The sequence below is a fragment of the Pseudomassariella vexata genome, assembly GCF_002105095.1.
Source record: "Pseudomassariella vexata strain CBS 129021 chromosome Unknown BCR38scaffold_12, whole genome shotgun sequence".
Lineage (NCBI taxonomy): Eukaryota > Fungi > Ascomycota > Sordariomycetes > Amphisphaeriales > Pseudomassariaceae > Pseudomassariella > Pseudomassariella vexata.
The window spans coordinates 134,377-148,950 of record NW_024467967.1 but is presented as its reverse complement, the minus strand read 5'-3'; the positions used below and the strand labels follow the sequence as shown (position 1 = coordinate 148,950).

The following is a 14,574-nucleotide window of genomic DNA, read 5'->3' as shown; positions in this document are numbered from 1 at the left end:
CCCCTTCTCATCTACCCTGTTGCGACCCTGACTAATGTCACGCTACAGCAGTAGCTCGTGGGAACAACTATGATATAAACTACGGAGAAATTCCAAGATACGATGGTTGCTGTTCATCTTCCTAACCGCTCGCGATGCCGCTACAGTTTGGCATTCGTGTTGCGTATGGCCGATCTTGGCGGTGATGTCTATGGACCACCTGACCAACTCGCGAGGTGCAGTCTGGACTCTAAGCTCCACGTTCGGTCCTCCATGAGGATACTGAAAGTATAAGAGCCAGTTGTCCGAGATGTTCTGGTGCTACTCCCATCACGAAGCCACCAAGTTCGTCTGTTCTTTCTGCAATCTCTACAGATATCCAAGCCCCCAGGGCAGCATGTTCATCTTCCACCACTTCACTGCCCTCTTGGCGGCTTACTCCCTGTTCGGAGCCGCTCTCGCACACCCTGGCGAAGAGAAAATCAAGCGGGAGATCGCTGAGCACAAGGCTGCTCAAATCAAGGGTCGCCAGTCCTTGGCCCAGTGCGCGAACACCCCGTCTTCTCTGGCCCTGAAGGAGCGTGCAGTTGCCCATCGAGCTGCCAAGGCGCAGGATCTTCGTCAGAAGCGAGCTCTTACTGACAGTAAGCCATACTATTTTGTGTTTCTCCTCGCACAAATGTATGCTAACAATCACATCAGAATCCATGAAAAACAAGCGCGACGTCGACGCCCTCGCCAGATGGATGGCCGTCTCGCACGACGAAAGCGCTCTAGGCTACACCAGCGACACGCCCCTCGACACCATCTTTAGTGGCAACGCGACTTGCTCCCTCGCGTCCGAGGTCACGATCGGTCCATACTATGTAGCCGGCGTGTTGACCCGCGAGGACGTGACTGAGGGCACCGCCGGGGTACCCCTATACCTCAACCTCCAATTCGTCGAAATCTCCACCTGCGATCCCATCACCGGCTATCTCATCGACATCTGGCAATGCAATGCCATAGGCGCGTACCATCCCCCACCACCCCACCGGTAACGTTAATTGAGCACAATACTGCAAAAACACTACATTTTTACTTACACATAATTCCGTACATATTGAAGCTATTTATACCGTAGTTATACCATTATGTAGCTATTGTTATGGAGTTTAAGAATATCGCCACCTCTTGACTGTACGACCACTTCGTGTGACTACAGCGGCCGGCAAATCATCGGCCGTAGCCTCTGATTCTGATGAATCAACCCCTTCATCCTCAACTTCCACAACTTTCCCATTATTGGCTGGTTCTTGACGGTTATTAGGGGGTATAGGCTCCCCTGCAGCTAGTTCTTCTGATACTGTTATAAAACGGCGATTCGGATTTGGCAGTGACTTGCGCTTTTTACCCCTTTTCAAGCGGTCTAGTTCCTCCTGTAATGCCGTAGCCTTAGTGCGTTCGGCTACCAACTCTGCCTCTAAGGTTTCAACCCCCTTGGCAACCTTCCGTAGCCTATAGCGGCTATGTGGGCTTGACTTGTTCGCAAAGTTGCGGATTTGACGGCTCGTACAGGGTGTAGAATCACTGTCAAGTCCAGGGGCTTCTGGCGGCGGTGGAGTGCCCCTTTTACCAACATCTACCTGGATTTCTGGATGCCGTAGTGCCTTGGCCCTTGAAATTGGCCAATTTCCAGTAGTTCTCCAGCCAGATTTACTGACCTTATCGGTTATAGCCTTGCGTGCAGTACTATAACACCGGATAAAGTTGACTTTATCAACTGGCGCCGCATCCGTCATTCTATCCAATTTACTGACTTCTGTCGGAAAGGGTTTGCTGCGGCACTCCATGCTTCTGGGCGGATTTGTACTGCGACAGGCCATTATCGGTAACATCTAGAATAGCCTCAGCTATCTGGTCCTCTGTCCAGCTACGGCGCGGCATTTTGGTGTACTGAAGCGTAGTACTTATAGAATAATAGTCAAAGGGGCATCGTGGCCTCAAAAGTAGTAGAATCAGAATTTTACGGCTGCCGGAACTCCGTAGTACCGATGTGGAGTATCGTATAACCTTACTAAAAATGCCAAATTGAAAACTCTATTCAATTCGCTATTTATTCGTGCAATCTGCTTGTAAATAGCTTCAATTTCTATTGAGATCCGTATAATTGAAGTTGAAGTAATTATAGTGTAGGTGCTGCTAATTTGGTTACCAGTGGGGTGGTGTTACCGGTGGGGTGGTGGGGGATGGTAGGATTTCGAAAGTAGTATCTAAGTGCACGTAGGAATAAACCGTATAGTTAAAGGGCTAGCTAGCTAGAATCGAAAATAAAAGTTAAGTTTATTAGAATAAGATTATGAAAAAAAATAACGAGTTATTAAAAGTCGTCTATTACTACCGTATCCCTTAAGAAGTAAGGGAGATAGGGGAGTCCTCCCTAGCCCCCGTCACCTACTTTCCTAACGTCCGGCCTGGCCCCACTACAATAGAGGGCCTACTGTGAAACCAGTGTGTGTAAGTATTTGGCTTTTGCTACCGCCGGGAGTTATTCGCTAGGTATATTGACGACGGGCAGTGAAACCACCCGCAGGTTCAAGGTGTGATGATGATGGCAACGGACAACAAGATCCTCAACAAGACCTTACTATCCGGAAGGTGGAAAGAAATAATAAGATCAAGAGCTCTTTGCCTGATCGGAACGACAAGTACCTCAACAGGTACTAACAACTGGAGCCTCAGCAGGCTAGGGAAGAAAAGGAACCTCAACAGGCACAATCAGATCTATAGGGGCAACGAAAGTACCTCAACAGGTACGTCAGACATTGAATGCCTGTCCAAGTAAAGAGAAATTGGTTCAGATTACTGTGGAAAAGGCCGCTTTTTTTCTATCTTTTCTCAAGAGAGTGACTACGTACATAAGGTCTTAAGTACCCTTCAAGAACACGCTTACATAATTCGTCTGAAACCAGAAAAAACGAAAACGACCACCCAAAAACCCTAACCCCACGTCAATATCTCACGGAATGCTGAATCCCGACTGAGAAAAGACTGTAGGGTGTCGTGTTAAATCCCCTCAGCGGCCCGGAAGAGCACTACTTAGTCGAATCTACAGATAAATAATAAATAATATTAAATACGCCGTAGGTGTTAACCCTCGGTACCTCTACAAGTACTCCCTTAAGGGGCTATAGATGATATAGCGGGCCCTTAAGCCGCATCGGGCGGTTATACAGGTAAACTTGTAGCCAAACGACTACTAAACCTCCTGTCCCTCCCTAAGTCTGTGCTACAACCCCTGCCTGAACTACCGATAAGCGTGGTAATGTGGCACTTAAATTCGTCCTCAGGGGTGTCAGGGTACGGCTAGGCCGAAGGCAATAGTACAGAGTGATGGGGAGTAACGGGCGTCCCTCCTACGTAGCACCGGGTGGTCACTGGCGGTCTCAGGTAGGGGTGCCCACGGTGATGCATTGATCTCTGCCCTCTCTATCTTCCTCCGTCTCGACTCCTTACTTATAGCCAGCCGAGTTTCTCTCTTGGATTCTGGATGTTTGCTTCCGTATGTCTGTGTTCCTCCGACTTCGGCCAATATCTTGGACAGCGGCTCCTTATCTGCAACCAAGCGATTCCCTATCCGCTGCAAACGGCTTCAACGGCTCTCATTCGCCACAAGCGGCTCTCTAGCCGCCACAAACGGCTTCCTACCTGGTGGAAGCCGGCCCGCCTCGGATGACACTTGTGGCTCTGACAACTCCTTCCCTATCCTACTTCGAGATGGTCCTTATATAGATAGCTAGGCCGCCGCTTGGACCCGGCATAACAGCAGGGTCGGCGATGCCAAGGATCTTGACTCTCGTCATCCCAAAGCTTCACATAGATTGTAATCATGATTCGGGAGTCTTTTGTCCGAAACACCCCTCCGGCGGCCCGCCGGTGTCCTGCGTTCAGTGTCCTGACACCCACTGGTGCCTATGGCATTCTGTTCTCTGACACGACGACCCCCCCTGACAAGGCCCTGCCCTCAGGGCCTCAACGCTCATCCCGTAGAACACCGGCCCTTCCTATTCCCACATCCTCCGATGCCGCGCCGGTGCCCTCCGGTGTATACCCCGTAACTCTTCACGCGCAACAGCGTATACACTTGTGGCCTAACCACAGTGCTCCGCGCTGTCACCCGCACACACACGTCATGACATCGGTCCAGCCATTGCTCGAAAACCTTTGCCTGACAATCGCTCACGACAACGTATACACTTGTGGCCTAACCACAGTGCTCCGCGCTGTCACCCGCCTTCCGAAGCTATAGGTGCCTACCGGAACAGCACCGGTGGCCCTACGCTCCCAATCGTCGGAACATTGGCCCAGTAAAACGCTCGCAAGCCAATGTTCGACACACACGCGCAACAGCGTATACACTGGTGGCCCAACCACAGTGCTTCGCGCTGTCGCTCGCTCTCACACGTCACAGCATCGGTCCAGCCATTGCTCGAAAACCTTTGCCTGACAATCGCTCACGACAACGTATACACCTGTGGCCTAACCACAGTGCTTCGCGCTGTCGCCCGCTCTCACACGTCACAGCATCGGTCCAGCCATTGCTCGAAAACCTTTGCCTGACAGTCGCGCACGACAACGTATACACTTGTGGCCTAACCACAGTGCTTCCCGCCATCTTCTGCCATAGAGACCCTGCTTGTTACCGGCTTCCCAACGGTGTACCGTTGCCCTCGTAGTTATGTAGATGTGATAATAGGTGACTTACCTGTGATCTTTGTTCCGTTCATGCCCCCTCCCTGAGTGCCGCTCCTGAGGCACTGGTGCTAACCTGTTCTACTCCTAGGTGGCAGGTGGTGTTGTTTCTGTGCTCTCATAGCCCCATAGAGGGCAATAGTTCCTCTTACGGTCAATGAGGACTTGTTTGGCCGGCGTGCCCTTGATACAACTATTGCAGTCCGAGTTGTCACCCGGTGATACGTCGTGCCACCGAGTCTTCGTATTCTTTTCGTAGCTCTCGTGACAAGTGTCGTTGCGGCTCCCACGTATCTTCTGACTCGTCGTAGCCCTTCCACCGGACTAAGTATCGCCTGCTCTTCAGCGGTCCCTTGTGTGCTACAATGTGATCGACCTCGTATTCTAAGGTGTCGTCGCTTTCCACTGGTATCACCTGGTGCTCAACCGGTTTTCCTTTGTAGGGCTCGAGCTGTGACGGGGAGAAGACGTTATGGATGCGGTAACTCTGTGGTAGATCCAGCTCATAGGCTCTCCCACCGTTGATCACCCGGTGCACCTTGAATGGACCTAGGAACTTGTCCGACAGCTTCTTACACGGTCTGCGCTGCCTCACGTTCTTCGTCGATAGCATCACCAGGTCCCCTACGGTGAGGGACATGGTCTCTCGTCGCCTGTTATACCACTTCTCATAGTCCTTGTTCGTCCTCTCAAGGAGTTGTGCAATGGTATCCCTATGGCTCTGGAGCTCTTGGACCCTTTCATCCGCTGCAATAGCTCGGATCGGCCCAGTACCGTCCTTTTCGATATCATGTGGCCCCCTTGGCATATAGCCAAACAGCGCCTCTGCTGGTGCCATGTTGATGGCCGAATGCCACGCCACGTTGTACACGAACTGTGCCATCGGTAGTAGCGATGCCCAGTCATCTTGATCAAAATTACAGAACGCCCTCAGGAAGTTTTCCACGTTCTGATTCTGTCGCTCTGTCTGCCCGTCGGTCTGCGGGTGGTATGCGGTACTCAGCTTCCTCTTGATAGCCAGTAGGTGGCACACCGTTGCCCAGAACTTGCTTGTGAACAGGGAACCCCTATCGGATACCATAGTCACTGGGATCCCGAACACAGTGAAGACGTAGTGCACCAGCAGCATAGCGAGTCCATCAGCGGTAAGGCTCTTCTTCGTCGGTATATATAGTGCGTATTTCGTGAAGCGGTCCACTATTACCAAGAGGCTGTCCTTCATCTTCCCATTGGTGTCCTGCGAAGATGGAAGCCCTGTAATAAAGTCGAGAGAGATCTGCTCCCATGGTCGGTTTGGTACCGGCAGACTAGCTAGCTGCCCGTAGGGCAGATGGTGTCGCGCCTTTATTCGCTGGCAGACTGCACACCCCCTAACAAAGTCCTTCGCATCTCTTGTCAGCGATTTCCAAAAGTACGACCTACTGATTCTCTTGACTGTCTTAGTGACCCCCAGGTGGCCACTAGTCTGCTCGTTATGGAAGGCCATCAGTATCTCCCGCTGGATCGGATGGTTATCTGGTACGAAGACGCGGCCCTTATAGCAAAGCAGCCCGTCCTCCTGGTACCACGCACCCGGTACGCGGCTGAGCGACTTCCACGCTCCGCTACTGACGAATTCGTCTTCTGCCTGGGCTTTCCTGACATCTTCAAGTAATGTCGGAGCCAACTCTTCCGGCATAGGGACGCCAGCTGTAGCACCGCTTGCGCGCTGTGTCTCCATTACTCGCACTCTGATACTCCTAAATCGTTGTAGGAAGTCTGGCAAGAACGCTACTTGCGCCTCCTGTTTCTCACCCGCTGTCGCGCGGTGGTCAGGCCGTCTTGACAACCCATCGGCAGGATTCTTCGTGCCTGGTCGATATATGATCTCGAAGTCATAGTTCGCAAGGTCCTGTAGCCATCTACCTTGTCTAGCGCTGAGCTGCGGCTTACTGGCTAAGTAGCGGTGGTTCAAGTGATCTGTGAGAATCTCAATCGTCTGTTGACTGTACAGCAGATAGTGCCGCCATCGTTGTGTTGCCTCAATAATCGCGAGCAGCTCCGCATCGGGTGTCCCGTAGCGTAGCTCAGCGCCTTTCAATTTCTTGGACATAAAAGCCACTGGGTGCCACCTGTCTCCGTGCAGCTGGCTAAGTACTGCGCCAATTGCGAAGTCTGATGCGTCAGTCTCTACACGTATAGGTAGTCCAGGCTCGAAATGCTTCAAGATAGGTGCTCGTGTGAAGGCCAGGCGTAGCTTGTAGAACGCCTCGTGTGCTACATTATCGAGCTGCAGCGCTCCAGATGATCCTCCCTTGAGTAGGTCTGTCAGGGGTGCTACTATCTTCGAGTAGTTCTTGATAAACCGGCGATAGAACCCAGTGAATCCGAGGAAAACCTGTATATCATGGATACTAGCCGGGGCTGGCCATTGCGCGATAGCATCCACCCTGTCGGTTTCCATGCGGATCCCCTCCGGTGACACCACGAACCCTAGGAACTCGACTTCTTGCGTGTGGAAGACGCATTTGTCTTGATTAGCGTACAGGCCAGCGGCGTCCAACCGGCGGAGGACCTCCCGGACATGCTCTGGGTGTGACTCCCTGTCCTTAGAGAATATAAGGATGTCGTCCAAGTAGACGATACAGATCACGTCCACAAGTCCAGCTAGTGCGTCGTTGATGTAGCTCTGGAAGGTCGCCGGCGCATTAGCTAGTCCGAACGGCATGACCAGATACTCAAAATGACCGTATCTCGTCCGAAACGCCGTCTTCCATTCGTCTCCTTCGCTGATCCGGACCCGGTGGTATGCATCCTTCAGATCCAGCTTCGTATACCACTTCGCGGAAGCTAGCCTATCCAAGATCTCACCGATCAGTGGTAGTGGCGCTCTGTTCTTCACAGTGATCTTGTTAAGGCCTCTGTAGTCCACACATAGCCTCAACTTTCCTCCTTTCTTCGGTACGAATAGGATCGGCGCCCCAGCTGGGCTCTGCGAGGGCCGAATCCATTTCTTGCTCAAGGCCATTTTCAAATATTCTCGTAGTTCCTCGAGCTCTTTCTCCGCTAGTGGATAGATGGGCCCGTGCGGCGGCTCGGCACCTGGCTCTAGCTCGATCTTGTGTGACCGAAACCTTCCATCTGGCAATTTCCCTGCTAACTGCGCGTCGAATAGATGGAGGAATTCTGCGTATTCCGACGGCACGGTGGCACACTTGGTCTGCGGCTCTGCTCCGGCTCCTCTGTCCTTGCTAGCTTCGACCCTTGCTACCGCGGGCACTGCTATCATACTGTACTTTGCCTCGTGGTACGCATTCCGTATATCCTTCTTGCTGGTCACCAGTTGCAGACTGTCCACGTCGAGAGGGTACGTCCATCCTAACGAGGACCATCGAAATATAGGCTCAACGGCACGGCACCAGGGGAGCCCAAGGATTGCAACCCAGTCTTCTGCATCTGAGACTCGGAATTCGTGAGCCTTCGTCTTCGTCACCCCGAAGCCGTCCGTCATCTTTGTATGTAATACCCTCTTGCCATAGTTGGGACCTTTGCTTCCCCACATGCCCCGCAGCGTCTTACCGGAGTCTTGTAACGTACCCGGCTCGATGCCAAGCACTCTTGAGTCCACGACATTCTCGTCGGCTCCGGTGTCAATCAAGGCTTTTCCAATGCGCCAGCAGCCGCCAACCCGGAGACGGATGGTGGTTTCCAGACGGAGCGGCTGCTCGTACCCCTATTGAGGCTCGGTGTGGCGGACCCCCAGCGGCGCTGTGTTTGGGTTCCGGTCCTCAGGACAAGGTCCGTCATGTTTGGTTCTACCGCAGGTCCTGCAGTTAGGGCATTGTCGAGAGTAATGTCCCGTCTGTCCGCACGAGTAGCACTGGCCGTAAGCCACATCCCTCCTGGGCGCCTGTTGGCCTGCATTCCCGTCTGATGTTTCTTCCCTTGCTGGTGCTGGGGTCGAGGACGATGTTGCGTTGGTCCTCGGGCCAGGCTGTTGGTACACCGGTGGTCTGCTGCTTATTTCAATCGCCTCGGCTTGCTTAGCTACGTCGTCAAGCTCATACCGAGTCGAGGGAAGTCCTCGGGTCATGACTTGTCGCTTCAACTCCGGTCGTAAGCGGTTGAGTACGTTGACGACCCGTATACGTTCCGGTAGTTGATCAGGGCACTCTGTCTCTATAGCATCGTATACGTCGATGAACTGCTGGTAGCTCTGGTTGGGGCGCTGGGTGATACTATCGAGTCTCTGCATCACGCTGATCACTCGCGTATCGTCGCTAGCCACACTCCTCTCCAGCCACTTCTCCATAGCGTCCCACCGGACGTTCCCCAAGTCGTTTTTGTAAATAGTAGCAACGTGGCTGGTCCACCGTCGTTGCACCGCCCCATCAAGGCATCCGGTGGTGTGCAGTTCACGCGCCGCGTCAGTGTCGAAGTCCTCCGCGTACATCATGAATCTCCCCTTTAGGTTTAACATGAACGAGGTAAGTTCCGACCAGTTGGTGCCCCGGTACTTGAGTGTCGGCAAGTGGCCTCTCCCTCCTAGATCAAGCCGAGGTCGCTTTGGGCTTGGTCCGATAGGTTCAACCTGGGTCCCACCGGCGGTACTATTATGCGGCTCTCCCCTTCTTAAAGCTTCCAATTCTTCAATCCTTTCTCGTTTCTTCTTCCTCACTACTTCTTCTTCTACTAGACGGTCAAGCTCTTCTAGCTCGAGCTCCTCTAGTTGGGGCCGGCTCAGTTGCCTCATCGTCGCTGTGGTCGTCGTAGCGTCGACAGTGCCATTGTTCGTCTGCGTCGCTGTCGTCGTCGTTGCACTACTCGATGTAGCTCCTCCGGTGTCACCCAGCGTGGCTGCGGCTGTGGTCTGGCTTCGCATCAGGGCTCTTCGCATCGCCATTTTCTCCCCAACGGTCCGTACGCCCGGAAACGGGTGGAGAGATCAACGTGTCAGGGTACGGCTAGGCCGAAGGCAATAGTACAGAGTGATGGGGAGTAACGGGCGTCCCTCCTACGTAGCACCGGGTGGTCACTGGCGGTCTCAGGTAGGGGTGCCCACGGTGATGCATTGATCTCTGCTCCTTCCCTATCCTACTTCAAGATGGTCCTTATATAGATAGCTAGGCCGCCGCTTGGACCCGGCATAACAGCAGGGTCGGCGATGCCAAGGATCTTGACTCTCGTCATCCCAAAGCTTCACATAGATTGTAATCATGACTCGGGAGTCTTTTGTCCGAAACACCCCTCCGGCGCCCACCGGTGTCTGCGTTCAGTGTCCTGACACCCACTGGTGCCTATGGCATTCTGTTCTCTGACAGCGCGACTAAGTCATCCACGCTTGGCGGGGCTCCTACAAGGGTTATGATTGGCTTCCCACCTGGCACTGCCATGGCAGGTGTTCCAGCTGTACGTCACCTGGTTGTAGTGAGTCTGCGAGGGTTGACCTTCACATGCTATATCATTTCTGAACCTAGGAATCAGGTGCCCTATCTGACACTAATCAGCGGCTTTGATCGCATTGAGTCGAGGCGATGCGATTTGGAGCACGGGCCCCGTATAACCCTAACCCTGGTAACCCTAGGGTAAAAACGCCGATAGGGGGTGCACGCCGTATCCGGCATCGTACGACTCAGCCGACAACGCCATTCGATTAGGCAGGCCGTACTTTGGGGGGGTAGAGCCTACGTCCGGACGTTTTTACGTCGATATAAGGTCGAATCGATTGTCCCATAATAGTAAGAGGACTAGTGGCACACAGTCCACTGGCGGAGCCCTAGTTACTCCGTAACAATGTACACTAGTTAGATAGGTAACATTCTACCGTTACACCTGACGGAGGTTAACTTAGCTCAATCAACATCACAATCCTCCATGAGTTATTTGTAGTATGATTCTATAGCGGAGGGTCGTTACTATCGACCTCAGATCCCTTAAGCCGGCGCTCTATACTACCGTCACGTTAGGCTGATACCTAAAGGCAAATACCTTAGCCCTTCTTCCACCTTACTCAGAATACCTTATATCAACAGTCACATTGAAGAAGCACTTTGGAGACTAGGCGGGGACCCAGGGTGCAGCCCTAAGGGGGTGTATTGGACCTTCAAGGCTACTCCGTCAAGATTGCCAAGTCAAAAGGAGAAAAGTAAAGCCGCAAACCGTACGAAGTATGGGTCAATATGACCTCTACCCATTGAACCACACAAGTCCTCGTTGTGGGGCAGGCATCAGTCATTTCTACCTATATAAGGCCCTTATGGCCGCCCTTTGCTTCTCTCTGGACTCTCCAGAGATCATGACACTTTCAATACAAGACCATTTGCCCACAATCCAATAGTTATGAGCCCGGAATAACCGCACCGGCTCTATCTTGACCATCATCTACGGATTGAGCAATTCTGACGCCGCTGCCAGTACTACAGCAGTCAGCCTTTTGAAGCCGTCGACAATTATGGCCTTTCAAACCCCCGAAACCACCGTTACGCGCGAAGCGGTGTTTCTGAAGTCCAAGAAGGACTGGCATCTATGGATTCCAATAGCCGAAGTCAAGGCTGGCCGCCAGCTATGGGAAATAATCAACCCATCCAACCCTACGGACATGCCAGAGAAGCCAATCTATCCACATCCGAATACTGTCAACAAGGACGCTACAGCTCTCTCTGACCTCAAAGACCTCGAGCGCACTCTGTGGAAGCAGTTCCTATCCAGGTATAACGAGGAAATAGCTGAATTCAAAGCCCTTGAAGAGAAAGCCGATAAATCCACCGCCTGGTTGTTCAAAACCATCAGCCCTGAGCCGTACTCCATCTTCTGCCCCAGGAAGATGCTGACTGACAAGATGAAGGCTATCCAAGTCTACTTCAAGACAAGATCTCAAGCCCACAAGATGGACATGGAAGCCGCTTACTTGAGGGCCTGTAGGCCAGCCCAGAAGCAGAATGCAGCCAAATGGGCTGATGCCTGGTGGACAGCCTACATCAACGCCTCCGAGCCAGGCTGCGAGATAATCCAAGGCCAGCGTCCTCAATACAGCTTCGCCAGAGGAATAAAACCAGCCGCACCAGAGTTCAACCCTATGTGGGAGTATCAGCTGATTACCAAAGACGAGGACGTACCTACGGTAGACACCATTTACGAAGCCTTCCAACGACACTTGGACCTCAACAGGGATGATACCAGCAGCGTATCCATGGCTACCTTTGATGCTACTCTTAGGAGCGAAGCGGCACCGCTGTCAGAGGGACTCCAACAGAGAGGAAGTGTGGATTCGAAGCCCAAATGCCTCTGCGGAAAGAAGCACTCGTGGCAGAAGTGCTACTATCTTATCCCAATAAAACCGGCTAACTGGACCGGTAGGAAAAGCGTCCAGAAGATTGTGGATTCCAACTACGCCAAGTTGCCACAGAATCTCAAGGTCATAGTGGATGCTGTTCGCGACGGCACCTACGGCCAAGATAGACCTAACCACCAGAGGCTAGCGTTAGCTGGCGCCTCGACGGTCTACAACTGACCCGCCCTCAACAATACGTTGACCGCCGGCTGTATCTCGGCGGATACGATCTATCCGTTGAAGAATTCGGTCATTTACGACACAGGAGCTAACGTCCATGTAGTCAATAATGACGCAAATCTCACAAATCGGCGGCAGGCTACAGAGTCTGACGTACTACTAGCCGGGGGGACGAAGTTGGATATCGCGCTCTGGGGAGATGCCAGAATTCGAATCCTTGGCCCAGATGGCCACAGAGACTTCATACTCTACAACGCCGCGTACGTACCATCTATGCACTCCAATCTGGCCTCAGCCAGTCTATTCAAGAAAGCAGGTGTGTACTACGACATGGAGGGCTCCAGACTGTACTATGGGCCCCAGAAAGAAACGTTGGCCTACCTCTCAGAGCACGAGGGACAGCCAGTGCTCAATTTCCGACCTATATAGGTTTCGGCCAGTGTGGCCAAATCTACGGCCAGATCTACGGCCAATTCTACGGCCAACAAGTGGACGGTTCAGCAGTAACCCCACAGGCCGTAGCCAGCCTCGTGAAAGTAACCCACTCCATCACGAGCATCTCAGACCAATCTGACGACTCAGACAACGTGGTACAAGAATCCGCTGATACGGACGAATCCGACGAGGAAATCTTCACATCCGAAGACGAAGATCCAGAACCACAGCGATCGAGCCTGAGGGGCCCGGCTGTAGGTGGATCCTATACCCCCGGAATACTCCACCCTCTTCCTATACTAGGACACTCGACCACGATCGACGAAGAAGTGCGCCAAAGAGGCTGCAAAGACGATAATCTACACGGTAATGACGCCCGGAAAGTCCACAAGGAACTCGCAGGCGATGCCACCACCTGGCATCGTCGCCTTGGCCACCTAAACGCTAGAGCCCTCGAGAAAGCGGTATCGGCGACTACTGGGGCCAAGATTACTGCACCACAGTCAATCCAGTGTAAGGATTGCGCCCTAGCCAAGGGAAGGAGGGTCGTCTCTCGAAGGCCACGATCCAAAAGACATGGCCCATTCGAGCACATAGCAGTGGACCTCTTCGAGTACCTCCCTGCCTATGACCAGCGTACTAGAGCCCTGATCGGGACATGTACACTCTTCGGAGTGAAATTCGCATACACCTTCCGTCGTAAAAAAGAGGCTATGAACGCTCTGATCAGCCTGATAGGATTCATTGAGACACAACTAGAGGTCAGGGTCAAGGTTATCACATCAGACAACGAGGCCGCTTTTGGGAATAGCCTGAAAGAGCTTGCATTACGCAAGGGCATTATCTGGGAACACATGCCGCCGTACACCAAGGAACCCAATGGGGCTGCAGAAAGAGCTGGAGGCGTCCTGAACGCGAGGGCTAGAGCCATGATCATAGGTGCCGGCCTACCAGCCAGTCTACGCCCAAAGGCCGTAGAGACAGCCGCGTACTTGTTTAATCGCTCCCCATCAAAAGCCCTAGGATGGAAGACCCCTCTGGAAGCGACGAATCGCTGGCTGGCACAGAGGAAAGGCCGTCAAGAAGAAGACTACAGGCCAGAAATCAGCCACCTGAGGGCATTCGGATGTCTCTGCTACTCCCTTACAAAGCAGTACGTCACGTACAAATTCGATAAGCACGGATACGTAATACGATACAAGGCTCGCCTAGTTGTAAGAGGTGACTTACAGCCAAGCTCGTCTCTCAGCACGTACGCCAGCACACTAGCCGGACGATCTTTCCGTACGCTTATGGCAATCGCAGCTAAATTCGACTTGGATATGCGCCAATTGGACGCAATAAACGTGTTTACGCACGTAGAATTAGACGAGATTGTGTACGTCCGATTCCCTGACGGCTTCAAGCAGCCAGGATACTGCCTACGATTGAAGAGAGCGCTCCACGGCCTACGCCGCTCCCCATTGCTGTGGCAAAGAGACCTGGGAGCAGGACTGACCGATCTGGGGCTCAAGGCCGTGCCAGAGGACGGCTGTATCTATTCTAACGACTGGCTCATCTTATTCTTCTATGTCGACGACATCTGCCTCTTCTTCCGACCCCAAGATAGGCCCAGGGCCGACGAATTTGTCACCAAAATAAGCGGGCGATTCCGGATGAAGGATTTAGGGGACCTCAAATGGTTCCTTGGCATACAAGTGGCTAGGGACAGGGCCACTCGGCGCCTATGGCTGTCACAGAGGTCGTATATTGACAAATTGGTTCGACAGTACCAAATTCAGACGGTTGGCAACTATCCAGAAGTGCCTAGAAACCCGTACCATGAGCTGAAGCCTTTCGACGGCCAGGCTGACGAAGATACCAAACGACTGTATCAGAGGAAGGTCGGTAGCGTACTGTACGCAGCGATAACCTCACGACCGGACGTCGCAGAGGCCGTC

General features: G+C 52.8%; 1 protein-coding gene across 1 annotated transcript; it reads left to right on the top strand.

Annotated features, from left to right (window-relative positions):
* Window positions 1-334: 334 nt before the first annotated feature.
* Window positions 335-1,019, top strand: BCR38DRAFT_397934 (Intradiol ring-cleavage dioxygenase; the record flags this gene model as incomplete). Its single annotated transcript, XM_040857677.1, has 2 exons — window positions 335-623; window positions 682-1,019. The coding sequence occupies exons 1-2, from the start codon at window positions 377-379 to the stop codon at window positions 1,017-1,019; spliced, it is 585 nt and encodes a 194-aa protein (XP_040712381.1). The 5' UTR covers window positions 335-376.
* Window positions 1,020-14,574: the final 13,555 nt, after the last annotated feature.